The sequence below is a fragment of the Lethenteron reissneri genome, chromosome 46 (assembly GCF_015708825.2).
Source record: "Lethenteron reissneri isolate LAM-NWPU_2019-01 chromosome 46, ASM1570882v1, whole genome shotgun sequence".
Classification (NCBI taxonomy): domain Eukaryota; kingdom Metazoa; phylum Chordata; class Hyperoartia; order Petromyzontiformes; family Petromyzontidae; genus Lethenteron; species Lethenteron reissneri.
Window position 1 is genome coordinate 64,660 of NC_083824.1, and position 22,046 is coordinate 86,705.

General features: G+C 46.4%; 1 protein-coding gene across 2 annotated transcripts; it reads right to left on the reverse strand.

Annotated features, from left to right (window-relative positions):
• Window positions 1–13: 13 nt before the first annotated feature.
• On the reverse strand, window positions 14–22,045 carry LOC133354281 (myelin expression factor 2-like). Of its 2 annotated transcripts, XM_061571004.1 has the most exons (17): window positions 21,903–22,045; window positions 18,161–18,384; window positions 16,948–17,000; window positions 15,441–15,448; window positions 14,117–14,210; window positions 12,479–13,132; window positions 11,751–11,904; window positions 11,018–11,067; window positions 10,205–10,265; window positions 9,695–9,787; window positions 8,754–8,888; window positions 7,201–7,287; window positions 6,556–6,630; window positions 5,105–5,227; window positions 3,368–3,669; window positions 2,925–2,976; window positions 14–1,898 (listed from the first exon to the last, which is right to left on the reverse strand). In XM_061571004.1, exons 1-17 carry the CDS (start codon window positions 22,043–22,045, stop codon window positions 1,735–1,737), a joined length of 2,472 nt encoding a protein of 823 aa, XP_061426988.1. In that variant the 3' UTR covers window positions 14–1,734. The 2 variants fall into 2 exon arrangements, with proteins under 2 accessions (XP_061426988.1, XP_061426987.1); XM_061571003.1 differs by lacking the exons at window positions 6,556–6,630; window positions 15,441–15,448; window positions 16,948–17,000; window positions 18,161–18,384; window positions 21,903–22,045 and having other exon boundaries at window positions 14,117–15,394.
• Between the last annotated feature and the right edge of the window lies 1 nt (window position 22,046).

Here is a 22,046-nt window from a genome sequence, read left to right on the forward strand (position 1 = left end):
CCACTGCGAGAACGAAATTAAAAAATGTTTTATTACTAAAACTGACATTTCACACATCATTGCAAACTGGACTCTGGGAACTTAAAATAACTTTTTCAGAACATTCCACATCCTTTCCAAATCAGCTCCTGCAGTACAAATCAGACTTACCATCAAAATAACTTAGATCAAACGAGGGATCGGTCATTTAACAATGGGGAGGAAAGGGGCCATTGGCTGTGATTTTAAAACCAAAGCTCACGAGGGAATATCTTCCACCGCATGCGTAACATTCGGGTTGCAGCAAACAGGACATCTACATTTGAAGTACGGTCAAAAATCTCCCCCGCGACACACATGGTGTGGGCAAGGCCTTTAGCCAGCAGTGAATTGACAAAGGGCTGTAACGAGCACAATGGGGCAAAGTAGGAGGTGAACGGTTATTTTTGTAATACCACGTCATCCTAAGTTTCCACATAGACCAACGTGCGGCAAACACGAGGCCGTTTTCTCGCCACCCCCCCTCCGCCCGAGCGACTCATTTGAAAAGTGCCGCCACCTTGGCTGCAGCTGCGCGCAAAACAGTTCTGTGGATCCCTGCTGGGGTCAACTCGGCTTGAAAGGAAACACGCTGGGAGTGGTGGGTCACTTCACCGGTTTTTTCGTGTTCATCGTCAGTCTTTTAAGGTGTCTACTCCCTACACAATTGATGGCAATTCCCAAGCAGTGAAAAGTTATTTATGCAAATTATTTAATATATACTGCACAGCACGTCACTGCAGTGGAAAGGAATGTTAATATTTTGCGGCATTAACTGTTAAGTATGTATGAAATTACGTATGAATGTAGAACCTCCTTTGCACCGTACGTAGCCAACCAAAAGAATCTAAGGTGCGGACAGCAGTTAGGTGTTAAGTTTGCATATTGTCATGTTGCACACTTGAATTATAATGCAGTTGTGCAATGAGATGTAAATACAAGCTGTGTGGAATAGCCCATCACCATCAGCGGCAATCCGTAGCTTCTGCAGGATTTATTATGAATAGTCCTTACATGGGCGAGTAATGTATTGTTTATTAACAATTAAAAACCACACCCACCTACTTATATCCGACGACAAGAGTAAAAAAAAAATCTACGTTATCGAAGCTACAACCCCAATGTACATTAACGGTTTAAAAATAAATTTTTAACAAAAAACACAATCGTGTTTCCAATGCATCACCAATAAACTGTAAATTACATTTTATTATTCTGATTGTTGGCGAGGTTAATAAGCAATTGTATCATATTACTAACATCTCTGTTAAACGCAAATTAAAGTCTTAAATGAATTTTCTCCGTCTCAGAAAAATCTCGTCCAAATACGTCGTCAATTTCTCGGAGGTGTTTTGAGGTCAGTTGGCACACGATGCCCAAAGTTTCGCCTCACGTGCTGGGACCTTCTCTCGCTTCCAGGACTGCAAAACGTCACGACACCGAGCAGAGCGACATGCGGTACGATCCGAAAACACTTCGTTAAGCAACGCAGCGAAAAACCGCCAAAATCTACAGTAGTTGCGAGGACTAAGTTGGCCGTGTACGGGAGATTCAAGGTCACCACCGCTGGCTGAAGGAAACACACGAGGTTGCGTCGAGGTCTTTGTGGGGTGGGAGGAGGGCGGTCACGTTGCAGGCACGGGTGAGATGGTGATGGGTGAGATGGTGATGTGTCAGGGAAGGGGGCGACAGGGAGGAAAGGGAGGAGGGGGAGACTTAGACGTTTTTGTCGATGCGCACGTCGATTTCACGCCCGTTGATGCGAATGCCGTTCAACATGTGGCAGGCCTTCTCAGCGACCTCGGGCGAATCGAACCGCACTGTGCCGCAGCCCTTCGACCGCCCGTTCTCCTTCTTGATGTCCGCAAACATCACCTGGCCTGCGGAGAAGCGGCAGGGGGAGGGGGGGAGAATTTCAAATACGCAAATTGCATTCGTGGGGACTAACGCCAACAGGAGCCATTCATTAACCCATCCCTCCGATACGTTTCCGGGTTGTGCTGCGTCTGGCATTATGTCTCCGACGTTTCGGAACACGTGGTACAACCAAAAAACAGAGCGGGGAGCAAGACAACACAATCAGAAAAATGTACGCATCTAGGGTTGTGTTACCGAGGGCTATCCAACAGAGATTTGAAGCTGTATTACAAGAGCTTCAGTGACATCACTACACTGACTTAACTAGATTGTTTTTGTTTTCTCATTTATGAAGCTGCAATTTCATATTGAGCAGTCCAGGACACATCGTTTCGCTCAGCGTCTATAGCAGAGTGCATTTGGTTACACGTTTCATTTAAAGCGCAGTACACTTTTACAAAGACGTTTTTGTCGCGTATGCGTTTTATTTATTTTGCAATGATGGCGAGTACACACACATTGTGTGCATAGTGCCTGAGAAACTTGGTTTCCATCTGTGTACCTGCATTCCGCAACAATACCCTCTGATCGATAATGCATGACCAATGGCCTCGCACTCGTAGTTATCAAAGGACAACACATGGTCAGTCAAGAACAAGGGCCTTGTGGCTTCCAGTCTGAGAGGCCATGTTCAGTCCTTTCGGTGGCATCGACATTTTACAGGCCAGTAAATGCACTGCTGGATGAAGGCCTCGCCACACCTTGACAGATCGGTAGTTACGCTCCACTATGCTGGGCAATGTGGGTTGGTGGAGGGCCACGACCAGTTTAGATGTCACTTTGCCACTGTTACATATGTATGTTGACTTCTTTTGCACCATAGGTAGCCAACAGTGCTAATCGGAGGTGCGGGGGACGGACAAACTAAACACAAAATGCAGGTTTAAACAAAAAAATGTTCAATCTAGATTTTAAAAAGTGCATAGATCCATATTCTTTGTATGCAGGTTGAGATGTGAGAAAGCAAGAGTCTTGAACAAGGATCTTACCACACTGGCTGAAGGTCTCCTTCAATTTTTGCCAACTCAAGTCAAAGGCCAGCTGTGGAGTAGAGATAAACACGGTTACTTTTCAAGTACAAACGATTAAAACAGTCACTTTACTCATCATATACATTAATATCTCGCACAAAGCATCAGGGTTAAGAATCCGTTTTTATGACATGACCGTTAAATGCATAATTACAATGAATTCATATCTCAGGGAATGGAGTCAGGGTCCTAAGTTTGAGTGCCAATCTTACATTTCGACACTGTTCAAGTGCCAATCTTACATTTCGACACTGTTCAATCGCTTAGACAGATATGTAGGTGTTTCTATCATTCACTTCTGTTGTTTTCGACGCCCCTAAATACAATTAGAAATACTGAAGGCACCGTTAAACCAGCACTGCTCGCTCGTTCTCAATAGCTGCCGCTACTGCGCAACGTACATTCCTGACGAAGATCTGGCACCCGCGGCGGTCCATGCGGTCGAGCGGCATGCCCCCAAGCCCGCTGGCGCCCATGTTGCCCACACCCCCTCCGTAGCCGTCCCTGTCGCGGGGCAGGCCGTAGATCCCGGCACCACCGCCAGCCCCGGAACCACGATCCATGTCCAGCACCGCGCCCAAGCCGTGGCCGTGGTGGCCCATGCCGGGGCCGCCGCCGCCACCACCGCCAACGTTGCCCATGCTACCCAGGCGATCCATGGAGCTGCCGATGCTGCCCAGGCCCATGCCGCCCATGCCTAGACCTGCGTTCGGTTGGGGAGTGGGAATAAGGTGGGATATGTGGCACGCAAGTTAATTATCTTGGGGAGTTTTCTTTCTGGCATCACACCGACACCATGTCCCACTTCCATGTTCACCAACCTTCCCCCTCGCTGTTCAAATACAAATTAGGTTGATTCACTCATTCTAACACTCCCCTGAAATTATTAGAAATTGTGAGGCAGAATGGTAAACAAAGGAGTACTCATTATATACACGCTGCATGCGCCTGATGATTGGTAAACACCTAATGGGACGCAAAGGCGATTTAAATTAGAAAGCTCGTGTATGTGCAGCTACATATTACAAATGACAAGATGACTCCGATTCAACTTAAGATCATTAAGATATTAATTTGACGGTGCTCTCTGGGGATCGCATGGAACAAATTGGACGATTACCAGACGTGTGTAGTGTGTAAAAACTTAGTTTGTATTTGGAATTGAGTCACGTGGCAAATATGCAAAGGACGCTTGCAACAATTTCAGCCCCTTGTGATTCCATGATTTGGCGTAACTCAAGGTCACCATTCGAGATTAAATAAAAACATTTGTGGAAAATCGTGACGTTTGATATCAGCAGGGGTCGCGTAAATATATTGAAGGTACATGAAACTAAAATTATGGATTTTTACAAGCGTCATTCAATGCACGTATTACGAGCGAAGGAACATTTCTATTGTGAATCGATGCATTGTGACACCCCTAATGGACAGGCGTAAAAAAGGCGAGTCGTGAGGAATTGCATTTGGAAACCCCTGCTTTGACAGCATAAAGTGGAGGAGTTTTGTCAAGGTCACGTAAGGAGAGGGAATCTTGGCAGACTTGCTCCAACAAGCCCACACAAGTTTGTGCGGGTTGTGCTCCGCAAATACACAATATAATTGATAACAGTAGGGATAAGCGCCCTTGTGTTTGTAGACGGCACCCATGATGAGTCGAGGCAAAGCCAAATTGTGCTTTGATGGTTGAAATTATGCCTTTGATTAAGTACTGATAGCAAAATGTGGCTTCATTGAGTATTTCTACAGTTTATTGCCATATACAACATGGATATTTACAACCCACAAATCGATGCATATATTAAGCCTGAGAATCAATCCTATGGATGAATCCAGGTATCATTACACCACCAAAAATGAATAGGTTCATCGCGTATGACTAAAAGTACACAAATTACAGCCCATTGGTAATCCACTGCCAGATGATGGTTATGACCACATCGTATCAACCGCGGAGGTTATTTGACCATACTTCACTATGCCAGTTGGGGCAGGTTGGAAGGGAATGCCTTTCGTGGAAGCCAAGTGCACTCTAAAGCAGCACACGAGGGTTCTGCCCGGGGGAAATAAACACCGCACGTCACCGAGACTGGGCAACGCGTGGGGGGGGGGGTTGCGACATAGCGGGCTACACGTACCACCCATCCCCGCTCCCATTGGCACCATGTTGCCTCCCATGTGACCGATCCCCGAGGAGCCCGAACCCATGGCCCCGACTCCCATGCCGGCACCGCCCATGCCCACGGCGCCCATCCCGCCGCCTGGAGGAGGGACGCGCAAGACAGAGGGAATATTCAACGATCGCAACACGCAACCACCCATCCGGAGCTCTGGAGGGTGTAAATGTGATGGCATCCAACGGCACTGTACAGAAACGGTAAGTGCGGGTTATTTTATAGAGGCGGTCCAGTCATAGGCAGAGGAAAATAAAATAAAGAAAAGGTCTCGAGCCTGAAATCTGAAACGGAGGCAGAGGGATTCGCCAGCACGGACGGCTGGAGTAAGGGAGGACCACACACTGTGGAGGCAACAAAGGAGTATGAACCACCTCTGACAGAGTGACGGCCGACTGTGGTGCATCAACAGCTCTTGGTTGCTGGAACAGTGTCTGGATGGGAGCAGAGTGCAATGGGAGTGGAGGTGTAAAGAACGTGAATGGAGGGAAGAAGAGAGAGGGGGAGAGGTAGGTAGAGGCAGGGAGGTGCGAGTCCATGGAGGATCTTGACGATGGCGGGCACCATCCTGAAATTGATCTGGCATTAGGATTGGAAGCCAATGGAGGGGGGGGGGGATTAGAGCATGGGTGTCATGGTCTCATTTGCAGATGCGGGCGACAAATTTGGCCGCGGCATTTTTGAGATGAGAGATTTGGGGAGGCCATGAAGAAAGGGAGTCGGTCGAGTGAGGACATGACGACGGCATGGACGAGGATTTCGGCGGCAGCAGCAGCAGGGTTCATAAGGCAAGGGCAGCTACAGGAGTTGGGCAATCACCAACATCTTTGTCCAATTAGGGGGTAAGATGTGACATCGGCATTCGCCGGCAAGATAAATTTCAAGGCATGTAACAATGCGCCTCACCCCCCCCCCCGCACGACTTGACGAATTGTCAATTTGATGTAAGAAATAAGAATACACTTGTCTCATTACAACTGTCTTGCTTGTGTTGTCTCCATGTTCCGTCTCATTTTATCAATAAGCTATTTATGCGCATAAATAGTAAATATTAGATTCTTACATACGCAAAGCACAAGCAGCACACTCGTGAATTAAACATTTGCTTTAAAATGCTGCCGCATTCATCACAATTAGACCGCAGAACACCACAATTAAATGTTAAGTCTTCAATCTAGATTTGAAGTTTTCGTGACTGCATAAATCCATACTCTTTGGTTCTTTTGGTAAAGTCACAATTGTTTATTGCTGTGGTTGTTTCCACCTGATGACTGGCACTTGTGTTGCGCCCAAAACGTCATGATTTATGTTGTACCTACGTGACTTTACCGAAAGAACCAAAGAGTATGTTAAGTCTTACGCAGCAGCTCGGTTAAGTGTAACATGTGTTGCCGTAACACCAGTGCCATCCTCACCCATGCCACCACTACTGCCATAGCCTCGGTTCATTCCGAGGTCCCTGTCAAAAACCATGTTGGACTTGTATGAATCTGGGAAAAAGTGCAGAACAAAAACATTAAAAAGGAATGGGGTTGAATACTGTATACCACCGCTGTCATTTATAGCCGACAACAATCGTTTCGGTTTACACAATTTCACATGGACGATTCCTGCAATTCAAAATGAATGGGAATCTCACATGGCGTTTGCCTTGAAAGATTAATGCAAAATATTGGGATTATCTTCGGACTTAAAAAACATAAGCATCAGCCATACATTTCAATGGCGATTCCACGAAACCAACTAGGCCAGCTAGAATCATGGTCGATTCCACCTGGACAATAGACACCCGATTTCAGCTAGTTGATACCAGCCAACCAACATTTGCAAGAATCGCAATTGAAATGTATTGACAAGGCATTGGCCATGTGTTTTCAATGTTGATTCCATGTGACTATAGCAGAGCCCCACAGATCTCAAGATGCCACAATTCTACAAATCCCATGAGGAACCGTTTTCCATCCAAGGAATGTAACTGATGATTCCAGGCTAGGAAACATGAGAATATCCCAAAGCGTAGCGGTCTCTAAAAACACTCGCGACCGATTGTTTTGGCTCACCTCCCATGCCGAGGCCCGTGCCAGTCGGCAGACTGCTAGGCATGTTGCTGCCCATGCCGCCCCGGTAGCCATCCATGCCACCCATTCCTGCGGGAGACAACAACGGGTTGTAGTCTACACACTCAGAAGGATTCTGTTTGCTGTCGAGGTCATGTACACATTAGAAATGAAAGTGCAGAAGATGTTTGAATATCACAGGTTTATCGCTCACGGTCTCAACCTATCGCGGGCAACTTCTATCAATTTAGCTATCGCTCGGGTTAGTTTTGGCATTTCGTGGGTATACTGTACCCGGAAGTAACATATCATTAGCGGGTAGCGTGGTGTGGGGCAGGCGAGGGACACGAGGCAGTCAGTGGCACCACCGTAACCTTTACAGTGCAAGCAGACAAACCCCCCCCCCCCCCCCCACCCCGTATAGCCTATTACCAGACTGTTGCGGGCAAGTGCTGTTAGCGAGCACCTATGAAGGCCGGCATGGCACACGAGGGGGTGGGTGGCAAACACCACGCCCGGCCGCCTATGTCTCACCAGTGGCGACATGTATACATCGCACCAGGTACTAATTTGAGGCCGAGACGACATAAGGGAGGTCCAGGACCGATTCAGATAATCGTCACTGGTGTTGGACGTGAGCGGGAATCGAGCTTGGGTTGCCAGGTTCATCGCGCAGCACGTTAACCATAGCACTACCGCTCCCACTCGTGGGAAAACACACACGCCCACTTTGGATCATCGTTGGCAAGTACAGTAATTATTCAGTATGGGTACTGCTATTTATTGTCGAGGAATGTTTTTTTCATAGATTGTTTACATTTTTATTTCAATTACTTAGTTTGGAGTTTATTTTGCACGCATTACAGTAATTATTTAAATGAATATATCCGCTATTTTATTATTTATTTTCATTATTTTTTCCCCCTACGTGACTTTGCCAAAAAAACCTAAGAGTATAAGTATTGAATGTCGTGGGTTTTTGGTTTCGCGGTACTTTCCAAGACGGTAACCCCCATGATATTCAAGGGTCTCTTATACTGAATGTAAAGTATTCACAAACTAGTTTTGCTGTGTTTTAATAACTTTCGAGCTACTACGTAAGTTTTGGTAAATCCTGTGTGTATCTCATGCTGCCACCCCCCCCCACCCAGATACCACCGACAATAAATGATTAATTTTCAAACAATCTTAAGCGTGTAACTGAAACCAAATAATCTATTTGAAGTGATGTTTACGCAAATAGTTTCAAAAAGTTAAGTGCTATTAGTTTTTTTGGAACAGTGATGTAAATATAGATACATGGCTGGTTATCGACTGATTAAAGAATGGCAGCCAAAGAAGGTCATATATGCCCAAGATAATAGATACTGTCAGAGATTGAATGACGAAATAGTGCACAGCAGTTAGAACGAAAGAACGTGAAAGACGTCTACTGCTTGGGGAGAACTTCCTCCAGCAGTGAATAGATTGTGCCGCCGCTGTTACTGATGATGGCGAAAGTGGTTTGTTGCATGGAATTCCGGTGGTTGCGAGTCGGCAAATGTGCGATGCCTCACCCCCAAGCTGGCCCAAGCCGCCTGCATTACCCATGCCACCCAGGCCGCCGCCATAGCCTCCTCCACCAGAGCCAGAGCCCCCACCAAGGCCGCCCATCCTGTCCATGGCTCCATACCCGGGGCTAGAGTCGAGGCCTCGAATAAAAAACCAGGCAAGCAAACGACGCATTACAAGAGTTGCAAAGTGACACCGAACACACGATGGACCAAAATTGAATTAACCGAGATGAACAACACGCATATGGTGGTTGTCCTCAACTCCGGTTCGGGTGAGCTGATCATCTCACCAAGCAAAAAAATCAATAGATGACCTCCCCTGGCAATTGTGTTGTGTCAGGCCCATCTGCCCACGCCACACTCCCTCATTCACTTACTCACTGAAATATAAATTCCATTTCCTGGCCACCATTATAAAGTCCAGCATATTTTGGATGTTCACAAATATATAGAATATTTATTTAGCGCTTTACAAAAATGGACACTTCATTGGCAGTCGATGACTAAATCAAACGGAATTCACTCGGTCTTCTCAGACCTCAGAAGCCAAGCGAAGTTGAGGCCTGAATAGTGCTTTAATCGGTGACCAGAATGCACAACGTTTTGTTATAAGCTACTGCAGGGCAACAGGGTGGGCAACAGGGTGGGCAACAGGGTAGGCAACAGGGTAGGCAGCAGATAGTGCAGCAAAATGCATTGTGCATCTACACTCCCACATCTATGCTCCCTTGCCTTCACCAACCCGTACTAACACCAGCCTGACAGAATGGTCAATTAACTTACATGACCCGAATGGCGCTGGGGGAGCTCCTCACCCAGCAGTGCATTTACAAAAGGGCTACACATTTACATATGACTGATTAACAGTTGACAATGTTGCTTCAGCCACTGAGACATAACATCAGTATGCGTGTGCACAGGTACGAGCGAGTGTGGTCCCTCACCTGCAGGCCCAGCACTTCCCATGGAGCCAATCCGAGTCGCGTCAATCGGTTGACCTCCGGGACCCAGGCCCATGCCAATTCCGCCAAGCCCATCTGCCAACACACACAGCATGTGCACACACGTGCGCTGATAAGACTTGAGATTGAAAACGGTCCAGAGTTCATCTACTGCAAGAAAACATCAGTTCAAATAAAAGGCCCATAGACCAAGGTCTGTTCGACATGTGAAAAAGGCACTTACTTGTCTGTGCAGTTTTATATCTTTATTGTTGTATTTGGAGGGAAAATGTGAGCAAGGCTTTCTGCATGAAGAACAAAGACTAATGATACGAATGACCACTGTAATGACACATCAGTCCAGCATACCAGCTCCAATGCTGCGAAATGTGTGGCATGCATGATACAAAAGAGCACCGCACAGATATAATTAAGAAAACACAACGGATAATACACACGCAATTTCCCAAGTGTTTGTGCACCTGGGTTTTTCCAATTAACACAGGTACATACGGGGAAGCTGTGCTTGCTTGTCAGCTGGGAGGAAATCGTCCTTGGGCAGCGAGCGGTCATCCTAACGGAGGAAAAAAATATATCGTGAGCCAGTGTGTCGCAGCTGGTCAAAGTACACGTGACAAAGCAGAAAATAATACAAGGACTGTATAATGCTATGTAATGCTTTCAAACGAGATTTTGTCCCTCTTAAAATATTTAATACTCAATAATATTGCCTTCTAAGCCACACGTGTTGATATCACACACGCCATGATGATGTTATGGGGAGGGGCGAGTGTCCACATGTCAACGTCATCTCTTATATGAAAAAGCTTGTCCCATAATCGCCGTTTTGAATCACGCATTAGCCTGCCCAGTTTTCTACAGGGAAAATGCCAAAGATGGACAAAACATAAAAAAAAAATGCAATCAAGTCGAATCATCTTTTCAAGATGTATCGTTGTATTCTAGATTTGAGGCTTTCGTGACTGCAAGGATTCATACTCTTAGGTTTTTTCAGTAAAGTCACATAGAAAAAAAAAATAGAAATAAAATAATAAATCACGACGTTTCGGAGGCAACACAAGCTTCTGTCTTCAGGTGGAACCGTCACAGCACAATTGCTGTATCAAGTAATACAGCACTTGAAACGTCGTTATTTATTATTTTATTTCTATTATATTTTTATTAGTTATTTTTATTATTTATTTTTTACCTACGTGACTTTACCAAAAAAACCTAAGAGTATGTATCGTTGTAGATGTAGAGCTAAAGAATTAATGTTTTCAAAACTTAGTTGAAAAGTGTTCATAAAAATGTAATAAAACTTACCATCTTAACGTGCATCTGCCGCTCAAAAAGCAATTGACCGTTGAACATGGCTGGTAAAGAAGGTTAAGGAAATCGCACGGAGCAGCGCTAAGAATATCCAACACAGCCTCATCTCGCCATCAGTCTTCATATCACCTGCAAAACTCATGATAGTCGCTTGCAGTTCAACACGACCGATTAGCACTCGCAACCTAAACGTCACACGAATAACAATTATATTTATAGGATCGATTAATTTTAAAACTTGATTTTGTTACACCTCATTTGTTCTGACCGTTGACCTCAAGGAATTAAGTCCAACACACACACGTAAACATTTGAGGATTAATAAACCCCACGCAATACCAATACCCGCCATTCAACACTAAGTGAGGGCGAAGTCACCACGGTGCCTGTGCCAGGCTAGGTGCGCTTTGAGGCCACGTGAAGTGTCTTAAGGCTCACTAACAGGAGGTCTCGGGATAGTTCCAGGAGCCACGGGTTGGCTGACTGAAATGACTGGTAGATGCACCCCGACTGTTAACTTGCTGCATTTTAGCCGCGCGGCGCTCCGCTCATAGAGAGCGCTCCTCTGCCCTCCGATGTTGCTGGAAGGCCTCCAACTGCCCAGTAGCATCCTTCACAAGCCTCCTCCATAGAGGCCGATCTTGACAGCCACCACCACTACTACCCACAATGGAGCATGAAGCCCTGTTCCCTGCCCCGTGCCCATGCTGACGCTGCGAGAGGATACAGATGGCCTGCAGCGCCTCCACGGGCTGCTCGTAGATAATGACACCCATGCCGCGGCTGCGGCCTTCTTTGTCCTCCTTGATCTCGGCGCGCTTCACCACCCCCGCCATGCCAAACACCTCCTTGATCTTCTTCCAGCCCACCTTGTAGTCCAACTGCAGAAGGGAGGGGTCGGTACATGCATTGGTCACAAGTCTAGACGCGGTGCGCACAAACATATTTGGCGCAGCGTTGGCAATAACTCCAAGAAGGACCTACGTCAAGGGGTCTAGAGACACGGTGAAGCTTCTCTGGCTCGGCATAGAATCAAAATATTTACTGGAGATATCCGATGAGCTATAAAGCTCTGGGGCACCGGGTTATTTTTCCACTGCAAAAAACTTAGCCGTGACATAAAATAACGGCGATATTCGGCCAAATTTAATAGGTGAAGTGAATATTTGGTGTGCCTCAAATGGTACCTTTTTCTGATTTGGAGCTCATGCCACCCATTACAACATAGGATCTATTTCTGTGAATAACAGTTTCTCAGGACAGCTGGGCAAGTTTAAACCTGTGATTTGTCTACAGGATTTGGGCAAGACACGAGTGAAATAGCCAGAAACTGTTTCCAGAGAGCTCAGAAACATTAAATGAATTGATACATGCCTAATAAACAGGCACGAGACGGCGCACATGCGGTTCGTTGGGTTCATGGTAGCCGGGTCGGGGGCATCTCCCGCAACTTACGTTTGTCACGAAGACCGTGGTGCCGAGGCGGCCCGACTGCAAGGCGTTGAGGAGCTCGGGCGGGATGTTGGGGTTGTTGCGCATGCTTATGGGGATGTTGACGGGGCCCCCGCTGCCCGAGGACGGCAGCTCCGTACCCATCCCGGCGCCGGGCCCACCGCCGCCCATGCCGGAATGGCCCCCCAGCGGTCCGCCCATGCCGGAGATGCTGCCCATGCCGCCCATGCCGCCGGGGCCATCCATGCCGCCCCTCATGCCACCGCCGGGCCCCGACATGGGCATGGGGCCTCCCATGATGCCAGGTCCGCCCATCCCACTCATTCCACCCATCCCGCCCATCCCGCCCATCCCTCCGGGGCCTCCGATCCCTCCCATGCCCCCGGGGCCTCCCCCCATGCCCCCGGGGCCTCCCCCCATGCCCCCGGGGCCTCCCCCCATGCCCCCGGGGCCTCCCCCCATGCCCCCGGGGCCTCCCCCCATGCCCCCGGGGCCTCCTCCCATGCCCCCGGGACCTCCCCCCATGCCGCCGAGGCCTCGGCCCATGGGTGGACCCATCATCATCATGTCGTCATGCCTGGGGCCCATGTTCCCGGCGGGGCCCATGCCGCCACCCATCTTCTGAAAGGCCCTGCGAGCCAGCTCCCCGTTGGGGTCCTGTAGAGACGCGCACATTCCGATTGACAAGGAGGCACACAAACAACTGTTTAACAGAGGGAGGTGGGGCCTTAAAAATGCATATATTGTTGTATAATCCTTCACACCAGGGCCCGATTGTCTTAAATTGAATTATAAAAAACCCCATGTAAAATAACACAAGGTTTAAAAAAATGAGTGCTCTACATTTGGATGTTGGGCAAGAATTGATTTTACACGCGGGAAAAAACTGTTGTAGTGACACCCAGATTTACACCCTCCTGATTCACATACTTGCGCTATAACCTACTCAACTTATTTATGCCCAATCCTATTTTAAGTACCGTGCACCTCGCCATAACGTACTCCAGATTTACGAACTTAGCCATTGAGCCCCAATGTTTTACGTTCCACGGCAAACATTCAGGTGCCAGATGCCCCGAGGCGCCCCCAAAAGTTTCCCCGACTGGCTATAGTCTCCTTCATGTGCACTCCATTAATATTTTTCCCCCATATATCGTATTTATGGAGACTATTTTTACACGTGCAAAATTTTTTTTTACAATAAATGAATAATACATAGTATAATAAACAAGGTAATATATCTTAATATATCAATAATATACACTTACTTTTCATACCGATGGTTGTACAGTAGGGATGCACAATGGGTTACCAAGCATCCTGTTTAGGTACGTTACAATCCACCCAACATCCTTCGATTTAAGTACTTTCGATTTACGTTCTGTTTTTCAGGAACGCATCCTAGACGTAAACAGGGGTTAATGCCTGTACATGAAGTCTGCATACAAGAGTTCAAGAACTCACTCGCTGTACTGCCACCTCTTAAGCCACAGTGTGACCCAGTGAGGGTTTTGGAGTTTCACAAATCTACGACACGCTGACCAACCCCCCCTGCCTCCAAACCCCTGGAATAGGGAGTGCATCACCGTGCCCATTACGAACCCCACAGACCAGGCCCTCCAACCCAAACGGAACACCAACCTCTTTGACATTGAGCGTGCGGCCATCAAGCAGGTGCTTGTTCATGATCTCAACAGCCTTCTTCACGTGGTCGACGTCCTTGAACTCCACAATGCTGCAAAACGCCACAGCAACGTCAATGTACAGGACAGAGCCCCGTGGCTCCATGGTGCGCGGACGGTCGAGGCACTTTGTGCTCACGTGCGCAAACGCCGGTTCAGTAGCAAAATACCAATGTTGAGGTCTGCAAGCCATAATAGAGCTGCAGGACAGTAGTTTTGCCATTCCTCCATTGCCGGTGCACAGACTAGTGGTTTACCATGTCATGCATAGTTTGTAAATAGGCTGTAAACTGCATCCGTAACTTTTTCTTTATAAATTGGTCAGACAATGGTATGTCGACAAAATGGCGAGATGAATGATCTGTAACATTATTACATTTGCACTCTCTCCACACCCAGACAATCTTAAGATTAAACTAGTGTGAAAATAACCAATGCAGTCTAATAGTCCTAGCATAATTCAAAAATGTCCCTTCATAACCTCATGTTGTTGCCTGCTCAGAAAAAGGTCCCGCCTTCATACTGTAAGCCAAATGTATATTTTTTTAAATCACGACCTAGTACTAATAATGAAGGTGGTGAGTATTTGTGTTCATCTGTGTACATCAGTGCCAAGAGTCAATTCGTTTTTTTGTTACGTGTGCTTATCACCACCTTGGTTTTAGAGTCCTGTGGCCCAGTCCACAAAGAAACATACCGATTCCCTACCACGCGGTGTTACATTACAATCAACCATCCTTACCGCACTCATCACGCAGCACCTGGTTCACAATCCTTGCAACACCAACGTTCAATATACAGGTACAGACTGACCAGTGCATGAGATGTGATATATGCAAGCTATATTATACACAAATGTTGTTTATAAATTCGAGCTATATGGGTTGACAGGAGATTCAAGGTTTGCTTTGTGGTGTAGGTGGCTTAGGGGGCTAAGACTCTTTCAAGGTGCCCGTGGTAATACCACTGATATCCCGTGTTCAAATCTGGCCAGCCACATATAATTAAACCGTGTTCAGGAAAAACAAGCTGATGGTCTAATCCTGGTCAGCAATGATTGGCTCCAAGAAACACAATATTAAAATGTGATTTTCACATTATTTTTTATTAGCCTGTGACAAACATCATTCAAGCAGAGTACGTAGTAAAGTGTAGCACCCCTGTGTAGATAAGAGGAAAATCATGCGAAATCGAATCTTTTCTTATGGCATAGACAAGAACTGGAATATCATTACATGGCGGGGGGAGATATTTAAAATGTGTGCGGTGCGTAGAAAACTCACCCGCATCCCTGTGGCAGGTAAATAAATGGGAAAACGAGTGGGGGGGACAGGAAGGAGGGGGGGGGGCACAGACGAGAAAATTAAGACTTGCGGCACAGGCGAGAATCACGTGCAATCACCCACGGACTGCTGCAGACAACGAAAACTAAAACACAACGAAAATTACACGTGCACAATGACCTCTTTCAAGGGCAAATTCATTTTAAACTTTTGTATTTGCTTTTAGGAAATTGTACAGCTTTTCTTAGGAGTTAAATGCAATCAGAAAGCAACTTTATAAGAATAGAAATTATTAAACAATTTCATAATCAAATCAGGAAGACAATGTATGAATTACAAATCTGTGCTTTGATTAAAAAATATAAATAGTACAGTTGAACCTGCTTAGACACTTGGAGCAAGGATGAGCAACCCATTAAGGGCTATTTTTATATTTAAACAGGTGTTTAAATTGCACATTAAATGTATACAGCTCATTACTTACGTTGCTTACGATGTCATCAGGCCTACATTCAACATTGAGGTAAGGCAGTTCACGAAACAGGAAAACCCACCTTTCTTGGTCATCCATTCACAGCTATGCGCTACGAAATGACTGCGCAAGTTGCCTATCTGTGCTGTAGAGATGAGGCTTATTTATGTGCAATGCAGGACAGTAATAAGCCACAGGCATCTTCGAAAATGCATTGACAATAGTCAAGAGCAGACCAAGGCCACCCGATACCATAGATAGCAAAGATCTTACTCCATCACGAGAGAGAGAGATGATAGCAAGAGCTCCATAAAGCTGGTTCCACTGTACAGGAGTAATTCAAAAGAACGCATGAATTCCAATTTGCTCTCAAGAGATCTGCTTCACCAACATGGAGTTCACCAGACAGTACTCAATCACAAGCAGATCACAGCTGCCAATTGCACCCAACCCCCCTCAACTCAAGAAATCCTGTGACCATCAGCAGTTTCTAGTAAGGGGGGGGGGTGTATTCTTCCAAGCCTCAATTCATGGCTTTACCCCCTACCTGCAGTACGCCGTTGTGCCACTTCCACGAAAAGCACCTTGTTTTCGACGTGCCACCAACGCTAGTCCATTCCAAATGTCGACAGCGCGCGTGAAACAGGGGCGTGCAAGCCGAGTGTAGCGTTGACTTAAAAAATTAAGAACTTATTTCTCTAAATATCTTGAACCCGCTGTTGTTGACCAACTGAATGTTCTTCTCAGATGACTGGTCAGACAAGAGGACCAACTTCAGGATGAGAGAGTCACAATGTAACGAGGAAACATTAACTCATTTCCCGCTGAGCAATACACTTTGTGGAAGGAAACTCACAATTTTGAGCGGAGATTTCTCTGCACTTACACAAAATGGCCCGTGAGTTACGGGAACACAATTCCCACTCGGTGCAATGAAGAGTAGTGAACCGACGCAACAAGGTGTAGAGGGGATAATAAAGTATATAAGAAGCTGCGATGGTTTCTGGATTACCCAGAGCAGCCACCACCACTTACCCTGGACTTTCCTTCTGCATCCAAAAACAGCTCCACGTATGTAACCTCACCCACTACAAACCAGATCCATCGGAGGAAAAGAGCCAGAGAGTAGCACACACGGACACATCAGCACCAAGCCACAGCCATCTGCAGGCTTGGCTCAAGCTCGAGTAAAAAGTGGGCAGATAATGAATCACCTGGGGATGAGACAACTGTTCAGCCAAACGAGAAACAACCTCCGTAGCCCAGGGCCTGCCACTCAAGCGGAAAAACCAACTGAAGGCACGGGCGCTCATCGCTGCTGATGTGAAGTCACAGCATTGGCCATTTCTTTTAAACCCAGTTCTGTTCAGGTTAGTTTCACAAACAGCGAATCTACAATAATACAAATTCTGAGCCCCAAGATCAACAAGAACTTTCAGGCGGTCACCAAGACCACAGAGGCCGTTTTACCCACCATCCCCATCATTTTTGAGATTCTTATACCTCAAAGAGAATCTCAAAGCAACCTTTGCAAATAGAGAAGTACAATGGTGATGCCGCTGGTCCAATTAAGTGAAAAAGTTCACACAGGGATAACCCGACATAACAAAATATGGAAATCCTTGCTAACGTTCCATTACGAGCGAGTGGGAAGAAGGGATTATCAGTAGCCATCACATTGATTATAAACTGTCACAAGTGCCACTTTGGGAAGCAGAATGCCTGCGACACTCGACCACAACAACTGCAGTCCACCTGTAGGCAAAAAAAAAGGCAATCATCCGTTACTTCTCGGAATGACAGCGTGCAAAAGGCAACCTTCCACCCCTCGGGGCCACCAGGCCCACCCACCCCACACACCTCACCACCACAATATCACTGCCAACAAACACCAAGAGGTCTTATTCGCAGCTCAGCAACAGAGCTGCTTACACCAACGTCAAACAAGACTTCCTCAACCACTGCCAAATCCAAACCCTGCTGCAGCTCAATAGAACAGCACAACTGGTGGCTAATGTCTTTTTAAAACCCCTGCAGCATTAAACGTGGCACAAAAACCACAGCACGTCAACGCCCTCAAAAGGCACTGCGTCCACCACTTTGGGGGGAAGAGCGCTCAGAAATGGCCACTCCTGGAGTCTCTTTCCTGCCGAAGTCTAAGGGATGTCAGTGCGTCGTCTGTCGCGTCATTCCAGTCAGGGGCCATCGGGGGGATTGTGCAGTAGTAGCATCATCTGTCCCGCCGCACCTCTCTCGCGCATCAGATCCTTGATCGACTGCCACTTCATCTCGTAGGGGATGTTGCTGATGTAGATGCGGTTCCCCGTGCTCCTGCGGTCCATGGTGCGCCCTCCACGGGGCCCACGGCCAAATGGCTCAAAGCGGTTCATGCGGTTGTACGGTTCGAAGCGGCCACCGCGACGCCCGCCGCGATCCTTTTTCATGTCCTTCTGCACATCCTTCGACTTCTGGCTGCTGACGAGAACAAAGGCAGTGGCGCACAAACGCAATGGTAATCAATAGAGAAGGAAATATCCCAAAAAAGAATAGCACTTGACTATTAAATGCATGGATGTGTCAGAGATCCGGTGACATGTGCATGACAATGAAAATAAATCGTCTTCTCATTAACAAAACCTAAATCAAGATACATGATCTAGGAAACTAATTACAAAGGAAATTGTTTTTTGGATTTGATTTCCTCTATTACAAACGAGTAAAGGGAAACATTCATCTCCTGTTAACGGTATTGAACCAATGGTGTAAATTCTACATTCCTATGGTGAGGCACTTAACCACCCTATACTTCTCAAAACATTTTATTTCATTCATTGACTTTGTAAGGATGAATGGTGGAGTAAATATTAAACAGAAATTTAAATGCACAACCTACCTATTGCGAGCCACGCACACTTAGCAACTACTATAAATTTGGCCAATTTTAATCAACATAAAAATGCTAATTTTCAAAAACATTTCCATAAAAATATAACAGTTTCAAGGAATAGCCCTTCTTCATAGAGCATGAGAAGGGTCATTGCCGAAAACATAATCAAAAATATCTTTTACATTTTAGGAGAATGGCCTTGAGGAATGTGTTGAGTTTTTCTATTGCTATTGTGTTTGTGCACCACTGCAAATGCAGCATCATCAAAAAAAATGCTCTTCATAATATTACATCAATTCATTTGCAGTTAAGGTAGAATGTAAAAGTAAAAGCATTTGGGCGACAGACTCTTCGCCATCTCGAGTTCAGATGGACATTGCAAACACCTTTGGTTTTTTTCGGAAAAGTCACGTAGGTAAAAAATAAAAAAAAATGAAAACTAAATTAAATCGTAACAGTTCCACCTGAAGACGGAAGCTTGTGTTGCCTCCGAAACGTCGTGATTTAATTTAGTTGTTTTCATTTATTTAATTTTTTACTCATTCTGCTTGGTGTGCCTTGCTTACGAATAAAACTATATTCGGCGAGTCATGAAATCCATTTAATTTATTACAGCAAAAGCTCTGCTTGTTATCCGGCACTTTACCGCCTGGAATGCTGCATTATTAACCGTCACAGACGGCTCAACAAATCTTCCTTAACGTATCCAGAAAACTGCGACAGCCATCCGGCTCATCACAGATCTTTCGCTTACGGCAGCTTCAGGACGCTATCAAGTGGTGGCGCTAGCGGCAGTCTGTACACACAGTACTGTACTAATGTGTATTGTACTCTTGTTAAACGGCCACACTGCTTCTCTACGAACTTCAAATACTCGACAACCGACTAGTGAGTACCGCTGCAGCCGTTTATTTCTCTTATACCGTAGTTAAAATGCAGGTTCGGTTTCTTTCGTGAATGTTTAATGTACTTGGAAAATTTGGTGAACCGGATATTTGATTAATCGGCACCCTCCATTCCCCATGGATGCCTATTAATAGTAATCACTGGAGCTACGCCACTTTTACATAATCTAGATGGAAACTAACTTCCTGAGAGCTGCTTTTTGTGTGTAGTTTGTCGTCCTTCCCCCACACCACGGATTAGGGCGGTCGCTAAATACGGGTCAAAAGCTCAACACGCGTAACATAAATTTTGCTGTATGATTTTTGTTTATCGAGGAAAGCATTACAGTCTCACGAGTTTTTTTAGGAGGGTCCTACCAAGGTTTTGCATAATCCTTATGGAGTACTTTGTGGGTAACTTATCAAATTTGTATCTTAACGGCAGAAACAAATGTGATATTTAACGTCTGATGCAATGGAGGCGGTATTTCATGGTAAATACACCGGCTGTAATAACCAGTGCGGCCGCTGGATTTTAACCATTAAATCACTGCAACAAGACGTGAACCGATCTCGACAAAGAGCATGACCCATCCACGCAAACTCCGGTCATCCTCGCAGCGGCTTTTGGCTAACCAAGGAACAAAGACCGCCACCGCATCGTGCGCTTTCCAAAGTGCGCTTTTGCGGCCCTCTGGAAACGCTCTTCCTTCCGATATTTGGAAGCCACTGGCGCTGTGCACTTTTGAATTGAAAACTAATTTCTTTAGAACTGATTTTGTTGTTTAGATTCCCGTTCTTCCCCCGCAACTTAGATACGCACGGTTGGCTACGTACGGAGTTTCAACATACTGCACACATACCATGCCGTTGCCCACATTTAGAAGCAAGAATCGCTCTGGAAGGCCCTATTGTAGTTTCAAATAGACGCTCCGCTTTCCACAACTCAATAATTGCTGAGATGACCGAGGATAAATGAGGTTTAATTTTGAGAAGCCTTTTCCCAATACGACTGTAAACCTCACAACCAATAGCCCACGACTACAAGTACATAACATTTTACCAATTTAATTAGACAAGGCCTCCGCAACACGTTGCTCGTCGTATGGCGAATGAATGGGGCAGCAAATAGGTGCGCGTACATAGAAGTACAATACAACAAAGAATCCAGCTGCACCGTCCTCTAATGCACACAACTTCGACCCAAGCAGCAGTCGATAGCACTGCATTGTGAAGGGTCGCCCGTCCAAGCTCAATAAGAGTATTAAAAGTAGATGAGTAGGCCAATCGGATGTATATTTTACTGAATATAAGACACTACACTTTCACTTTCGGCCCCAATGAGTTCTGGGAAGGTTTAATTGGCGGTATCCCGATTAAAACAAAACTCTGGCCGTGGCCAATCACGTTACATTAAACATTCACTTAAAACGTGATCGTGGCCACACCGCGCAAGTTACCAATTGCGTTTTCTCTCTATTCCTGCGTATGGCAATGCCATGGGAGACAATGCTTATATCGAGATGTGCTCGCCACGGAAGTGCTTCAGGAGAGAAGACCTCGTGCAGACAGGCTCATTCAGCGGGGACATGCGCTTCGTAAGTGGACATTGGGTGCGAGATTGTTGCCTTCTCGTGTTGGCCCACCTGTTAATTCGCGTCGTCTTAAACAAAACTAATACCACAACATTTCTTGGTTCGTTCGGTAAGTCACGTAGAAGGGAAATAATAACATAAATATATAAAACAATCTTTAGATTATTTTATCATTTCCCTTCTACGTGACTTTACCGAAAGAAGCAAGAATACGAATGCCTGCAGTCACGAAAGCTTTAAATAAAAATTTAATACCACAACCTTGGCGAAACGACGCCGTTAACTCGCAACCAGATATAACCAACGATAAGCAATTGTTGGCAATATCCGCGCACGCGAGCTCCGGCTGCGAGGTAATTCTTCTGCGAACAAGAAGAAGAAGAGGAGGAGGAAGAGGATGAAGAACCACCACGGGCGTGGGTTTCGTGGCGATAACCGAACAAGAGCGACGCATTTGGCGGCAACCGCGCGGCGCCACGAGGGGGGTCCCCACGCGGGCGCGGGGCCCATCGCGGCGCCACACGACGCGAGGCCTCATTGACACCAGAGTAGGTGGAAGAGTAGGTAGAAGAGGAGGTGGAAGAGGGGGGGGACCATTCGACGTGGCCACGGCGCGTTGCTCACCCGCCGTTCTCCTTCACGTCCCGCGCTTTCGTCTCGTCCTTGGGGCCCGCAGCGGTGGCGGAGGCGGCGGTGGCGGCAGCGCCGGACGTCGTGTCCGCATTGTCCGGCCCCTCCTTCTTCAGCGAGGTGTCCACGTCCGACATT

What these genes read in the sequence shown, in the direction of transcription:
- LOC133354281 (XM_061571004.1), bottom strand. Translation starts at nt 22,045, where the DNA reads ATGTCGGACGTGGACACCTCGCTGAAGAAGGAGGGGCCGGACAATGCG. An exon ending in GCACGCTCAATGTCAAAGAG is followed by an intron (nt 13,133 to 14,116) that starts GTTGGTGTTCCG and finishes GCGTCTCTACAG; the next exon opens with GACCCCAACGGGGAGCTGGC. An exon ending in AATGGGAGCGGGGATGGGTG is followed by an intron (nt 3,670 to 5,104) that starts GTACGTGTAGCC and finishes AACCGAACGCAG; the next exon opens with GTCTAGGCATGGGCGGCATG.